The sequence below is a fragment of the Branchiostoma belcheri genome, unplaced genomic scaffold, assembly GCF_001625305.1.
Source record: "Branchiostoma belcheri isolate BF01 breed outbred unplaced genomic scaffold, Haploidv18h27 scaffold29, whole genome shotgun sequence".
NCBI lineage: Eukaryota > Metazoa > Chordata > Leptocardii > Amphioxiformes > Branchiostomatidae > Branchiostoma > Branchiostoma belcheri.
In genome coordinates, this window is record NW_017803898.1 from 2,016,234 (window position 1) to 2,023,348 (window position 7,115).

A 7,115-nucleotide genomic window follows, 5' to 3' on the forward strand; every position below is an offset into this window, starting at 1 on the left:
CTCTGTGGTACCATCTATCGCATTCATCATATCAAATTGCATTATGGGCATTACGTACTGCCTTGTTACAACTCCCACAGGGAAACTTTGGTGGTCCAGGCCCTGGGTTGATCTCAGATATCCCCGCTTAAGATCAGAATCATGATCAGTGAAAACTTTGTGCTACTATTGTGCAACAGCACTTCTTACGTCTACCAGTGTTGGCGTCCTTACAAATTCCACAAATGCAAAGACCTTCAAGATATATCAGTACGAAAATCTGTTATCAAAGTTACTAAAGTAACCACACATCGTTCTATGATTCCTAGATTCCAATGTCTATACTAGTATACAGTTGCCCTCCCCACACAGAGATAACGTCACTCGTACTCGTCGCCCTCCCCACTCGGTACGTGGCGGTTTACAGGACAGTAAAAATTGATTGAATTGAAAATATAAAAATGCCACCATTCACCGGTTTTAAAAGTCCACAATACATTCAAGTAATACTTGTGGGTTAATCTAGAAGAAAAACCCCAGCAAATTAGTACAATAAGACGTACAAATGAGAAAATACTCGGGAGCTCTCGTTTTTGCTGCTGCTCACCTCCGCGCTTGCGTTCTGTTCTCATAGTTGTAGAGTCGTTAATCCTGCTGTTCATGAGCAATGAGAAGATCATTGGAGAACCCGACAGTTTTTATATGCGTGGGAATTTGATATCCGAGTTATTCTCTCGAAGGACTTAATTTAGGGATAATTAAATGTACTTGTTTCTCCCCAGTTAGCTGAACCAAGACCACATGTGCGACCAACCGTTTGTACTACATAGAAAGCATTATGGCGACCCTGTACACAGCCACTCCCACCCCCTTTTTCCCACATTCCCACCACCCCATCCAAGCCTCATAACGCGTCCTTTAGAAATAGTAGTATAAGAAAACCTCTTTATATTTAATCAGGGAATCCGTGTTGACAACGTTGATATTTTATTTCGCGGGAACTATGCGCCTTTCCAACAAAAGCAGTATTCGTAGTGTTTGATTGTCGGGCACCCTCTTTCACAACGTAGACCAAGGAGCTCGAGGTTTGATTTAAAAAAAAAACCTTACAACCCTCCTTGCATAGGCCTAGTACAGAATTTGTTCAGAAAGGAAACAACAGCGATTTACGATGTACATAAGTTTCTTCAGCGGTTACTTTATGTTGTATTGTTATTATTTTATTGTGTTTGGGGATTGCCCCCCAGGGTGCATTGAAAACCGCCCTCCAGGGCGATATGTTTCTCTGGTTAAATAAACAAACATTACGTCGCAATCGCAATAATATATTCCATCAATATACAAATATATGTAATTAGTACAAAAGTTTCAGAGTTTAATACTTTAAACAGTAAATTATAAAACCGAGGAAACAAATTAGAGCAAATAAAATGCTTAAATGCTAAAATTGATGACAGAAAAATTTACAGGTACTTACTGTAGACGCGTACTCCTAACAATGGTAAAAAGATCCATAACTGCCAATTTCAAATATTGACAATTTCCTCAGTGTAAATAATGCAATATACATGCTGCAATATTAATACATACTAAAGCACACTAATAGTAAAAGATCCTTACACTTCGTACAACGCTGTCAAGATGTTTTCCCATAAGGGTTGAAAGGCCACGTCCTAAATATTCTGATCTGGCGGAAAAATGAAAAAATCAGATTTTAAGGCCTGTACATGTTTCCAAAAAACAATTATAGTAATAATATCTGCGCATATGCACACGACTGCCATTTGGCTTAAGTAACGCTAGTGAGTTAAGTTACAGTCGTCGAGAAATAATAGATAATAAAGTATAAAACACGCTAACCTGATGTGTGTTCATTAACTACATGTTGGGTAACTAGAGAATAATTATACATAGAATATAGAGTAATACATAGAATGATTATCGTGCAGGTCTTTCCCTAGTCTGTCTGGTGGCGTTGGTGTAAAGTGCCCCCCAAATCACACTAGGGTCTATTCATAATAACAACCATACAGTAAAACAAACACTGTCGGATGTTGGAAAAACAAAAAGCACATGTTATGACGTCTCCCCATGTGATTCAGTATTTCTCGTCCGTGGCGGTTTGCAGGCTTTGGTAGGTGTTCTCATCCAAACTCGCCAGGTTGATGTAGTCCTGGGTGTTATAGAAGAAGAGTATTAGAGTGACACAAAAAAAAGAAAATGCTCAGACGATAAGCATTGCAGTCTACCTAAATTACAATACTGTATTGACGTATGATAAAAAAAATACAACTGACTTTCACATTGCAAACTTTTCTGCTGTTATAACTTTTTCTAGATCATTTGCTTTGATATGATCTTTTTTATCTTCTGTTGCAATTAAAAACAGATTATAATTATTTTTAATTACAAAACTACCTTCTACAAAGCCATCGTATTAAGGGCGTTGCATATGTAGACAAGTCATTGCTGTAATACCAATGCATACGAGATCTAAAAGTTTGGATCCGCTCACATGTTCAGTCTCCATGAGTGACTCCAGGGTCCGCCGGATCTTCCGGAATTCTAGCCTCCGGGCGGGATCGGCATTCCAGCAGCTCAGCATCAGGGTGTAGCTGTAAATATCATTCGCAAGAAGATCATTCGTATCAGGTATTCTTCCTCCTTTAATTAGACGTATTTTCGCATAAAACATGACCAGCGAAGCACAACATTGCATTCACACCTTGCTAAGCCCATTTTATGACTTCATCTTTTATAACCATTATTTGCTCTTCTCTTTGCTGATGATACAAATCTATTCATGTCTCATAAAAATCTCAACACGTTAGTAACTACAATGAACGAAGAATTGGATAAAGTAAATAAGTGGTTCAAAACAAACAAATTGTCTTTAAATGTTAAGAAAACAAATTTAATAATATTTGCAGGTAAAAATAGAAATTACCCGAAGGAAAACGTACAAATATACATAAACAGCAACATTATTACTCAAGTAACACACACCCGTTTTCTAGGGGTTTTAATAGATGCAAAATTAACATGGAAAAATCACATCGATCTTATTAGTAAAAAATATCCAAGAACATTGGTATTATACGGAAAGTAGGAAATCTTTTATCTCCTAAAACATTTATCACTCTCTATTATAGTCTTATCTATCCTTACTTAAGTTATTGTAATATTATATGGGCAAGCACGTACACTACATCACTTAAACCGCTTTTTTTGCTTCAGAAACGATACATCAGGATAGCGTCAAAAGTTCCATTCACTTTCCCTACTGCACCATTGTTTAAAAAGCTCAAAATACTGTCCATAAATGACATAAATAAACTACAAACAAGTCTTTTAATGTACAAGATAATGAATAAATGTCCTTGCCTTCCTGAAACCTTCCACGACACCTACACCTTCTTATTAAACTCAGACATCCACAACCACTTTACACGCCAATGCAATTATTTAAGGCCATCCAATGCGAAATCGAATCTCCGTCAATTTACAATCACGTACAGAGGCCCAACAATTTGGAACAACCTAAGTAGAACTTTACAAATTAGTCCCTCCGTCACCATTTTCAAAAATTATACTAAAGCAACTTTCATAAATAACCCCACACATTCTTAATTTTTGTTTAAGTTTCCTTGTTTACTACTTTTCATTACTACTTTTCATAATTGTAGATAGTATTGTATCGTATTGTATTTTATTGTTTTGTTTCATTTACCCGTTACCTAGTAAGTTATTTCTTATTTATCCGATTAATTTGAATTGTTAATTAAGTTATGAAGGGAGGCCTCCTCATAAGCATTTTATGCTTCCGGCCTCCCTGCACTGTCACATTTCATTTATATTTTCTTGTGTCTGTATTTTGTTTTAAAGTGCGAATAAAAACTGAACTGAACTGAACCATGGACATCAAAAAGACTGAACGTCAGTAATTAGGAGTAATCACATCTTCAAAAGCAAAAGCAGAATCAGAATCAGTTCAACTCACAATTTCTGGTCGCAGTGCTTTGGTTTGTCCATCCTGTATCCCTGGTGAACTCCGTCCATAACTTCGCGTTTGGACATACCGGGATATGGAGTGGCACCTGAGGGAAAAATTAACTTAACATACTTTTCATACATATAGTATGTACTACAGTAACTGTAAATTTCAAGTTACCAACATCAATGTAGCTTTTGGTATGTAGCTGTGACGTCTTGCACACAAAACCTATAAAAGCAAAGCTACAGTATTAATCTCGAGCTCCTTGTGATAGATTTGGAATGAGTCTAATAATGAGGATTGTGCGGAAAGTACAATAAGCCCACCTAGCGTGACGATTTCCCAGAGCAGGACTCCGAAGGCCCAGACGTCCGTCTTGGTGGTGTACTTCCGGTGGAACAGCGACTCCGGAGCCATCCAGCGGACAGGCAGACGGGTCTGGGTTGGGTTTAGGTGAAAGAACATTCATCAATTAACGTTATGTCAATATCTAATCCAAAGCTAGAAAAAACTCAAACATAAGTTGTATACTCAGTCTGATGGATGATAGATACCTTGGCGGTCCTCTCGTATTCATCTCCCTCCCGTGAGAAGCCGAAGTCTGACACCTTACAGGTCCGGTCTGCGGACACAAGCACGTTCCGGGTCGCCAGGTCACGGTGCAAGATCTGCAGCAACAAAATGTAGTAAAGATACGTTGATAACACCCAGGTAAACAATACTTAAGAGTAAAAAACCATCTGTGCATTGTAGACAAAATCAAAGCAGTCACTGGGTAAGCAATTTTAAAAGTCCTTCAATTCATCAAATATCTAAAACTGTCACTTCTGACATGTGTCAACTTTCCAGAATCGTGATTACCTCTAGTGTAGTGACAGTTACATATATGATAACAGGCTTCTACTTACCTTCTTAGAAGACAGAAAAGCCATCCCCTTGGCGACGTCCCAGGCGAACCTGGTGAGGTCCCGTGAGGAGAGGGACTTGCTGCCGCCGTGTAAGTTCCCGTATGTCTGCTGGGTCCGGCTGGTGCGGAGGGTGGACTGCAGACTTCCTCCGGACACGTACTCAAGCACGAGATAAAATGGCTCTAAAGAAGGAATCAAATTGAAATATGACATTATGGAATGCCATTTAAAATTAGGTAGAATTTTACAAAAATCACGAATCTAAAAAAATCGAAATGCATAGTAGGGGTTTTGTTCTTTTCACCATGCCTTAGGGTTGATGGCGTTCAGCACCAAGGTCAGGTGTACTAAACGGTGCGTGGATCGCTTATGATGAAAACAGGTACTAGGTTTTGGTTCTAACCTGTGTCTGTACAACAGCCAAGAAAAGACACGACATTGGGATGAGTTCCCAGGAGCTTCAGTACTGCCAGTTCTCTGAAGAAAGCAGTTGAAGCAGCGGCAGTTGACATACCTAAGGAATAGGCAATGCGAGTGAATAAAGTGAGATTGCTCCAAAATGGGAATATGGGGTCTAATGTATAATGATTAAGTGAATTGAAATTCTTCGTCTTCATACCTTTCAGCTCTTTGACAGCCACGACAGTTGTGCCCGAGGTTCCTGATATTTTCCAGGCTTCAGCTTTGTAGACACTCCCAAACTCTCCCTGCCCAAGTTCTTCTTTAATATCCAGCTGATTCCGCGGGAACTCTGACGGAGCTTTCACATCCTCATACGCGCCATCCGATGTTAACTATAACAAGAACATCCATATTCGTCAGAAAAAAATTGTATAATGAGTTTATCAACTTTATGAGTTTATCAACTTTATCTTTCAAAAACCTTGCAATAGATGAGAACATTGATTTAAAGTATTACATGTATTTGCAAGAAACTGAAGACTGTATAGTGCCTCGTTCCCACCCCGTGCCACCAGCCCCTGATATGTGTGATCAGACTGAAAAAAAAATTAAGAGAATGGGTACTTAAAAAAATTCAAAAACTAGCCTTCTCGTTCCTTTGGGATAATAAACCTGACAAAATAAAACGTACAACACTATATTCCAACTACTCAGAAGGGGGAATCAAAATGGTTAATATATTCTCCAAATGTAAAAGCCTACAAGCGGCCTGGGTAAAGAGACTTATACAAACAGATCACAGTAACATACGAAGATGGCAAGCAATACCTTTACATTTTATTACCAAACTTGGAAGACATTACGATATTTTTAGATGTAATTTTGATGTTAAGAAAAATACTCTACCCCTGACTAAACTCCCACCCTTTTATAGAGAAGTGGTTCTAGCCTGGCAGAAACTTGGAGGGGGGAAGGGGGATCCTGTGAAAATATACGATGATAGAATATGGTCAAACGAAAATTTCAAGATAAAGATTCGCAAGGAAAGCCATATGATATGGATCAATTTATGCAAAATACCTATAGAAAAGCTTGACACCAAATTTTTATACTCTCTTTGTCTGTCTACAATTATCACTATACCTTCCTCCCAATCTTACTGGGACAGTCTTTTCCCGAATCTTAACTGGAAGAAAATATGGGAAACACAAACCAGAAGATTAAAAGAAAATAGATTAAAAGAATTCAACTTTAAATTACTGCATAAAATACTTCCTTGCAAATTTTTATTGAACAAATGGAAAATAGTTAATACCCTAGGAACCATATACAGTCCCAAATGCGACATTTGTAACCAAGATGAAAACTATGTTCATATGTTTTTTGAATGTAAAAGGATCAAAGACTACTGGGGGGGAGTTAAGCACTTGCTTTCAGAAAATGATATTACTATAGACACAAATACGATAGCTTCTGTACTATTTGGAGATAATTTTTATGTCACCTTAGCAAAATATACAATTTATGTATCTTGGATAGCATACAAGGATCATCCTGAGTTATTTAGAAAACACAATGTGCTACATTTGTTTAGGACATTCACTCATGATTACTATTCAGAATGACAAGAATAAGACTCTCTACTCTGTCTCTGAAAGAGAAATAAGATAAGCACACACACACAAAAAAAAATATGTTTTATGTTCGCAAGACTCATGTACTTTATTAATTTATTATGCTTATATGCTGACATATAATTTGTAACATACATGTGGAGAGAATAAAGTACCGTGGCGGACACGGAAATTGTAAAAAAAAAAAAAAAAAAAAGA

At 37.7% G+C, this 7,115-nt stretch overlaps 1 protein-coding gene across 1 annotated transcript in view; it reads right to left on the reverse strand.

Annotated features, from left to right (window-relative positions):
- Positions 1-1,931: 1,931 nt before the first annotated feature.
- Positions 1,932-7,115, reverse strand: part of LOC109472952 (tyrosine-protein kinase receptor Tie-1-like) — a 5,754-nt gene continuing 570 nt past the window's right edge. The window contains exons 2-9 of the mRNA XM_019772817.1: positions 5,501-5,675; positions 5,285-5,395; positions 4,882-5,063; positions 4,528-4,641; positions 4,300-4,411; positions 3,980-4,076; positions 2,495-2,594; positions 1,932-2,152 (exon numbers count right to left, since the gene is read on the reverse strand). Of these exons, the coding sequence (XP_019628376.1) occupies positions 2,078-2,152; positions 2,495-2,594; positions 3,980-4,076; positions 4,300-4,411; positions 4,528-4,641; positions 4,882-5,063; positions 5,285-5,395; positions 5,501-5,675 (966 nt within the window). The 3' untranslated portion in view covers positions 1,932-2,077. The remainder of the gene's footprint in view (positions 2,153-2,494; positions 2,595-3,979; positions 4,077-4,299; positions 4,412-4,527; positions 4,642-4,881; positions 5,064-5,284; positions 5,396-5,500; positions 5,676-7,115) is intronic.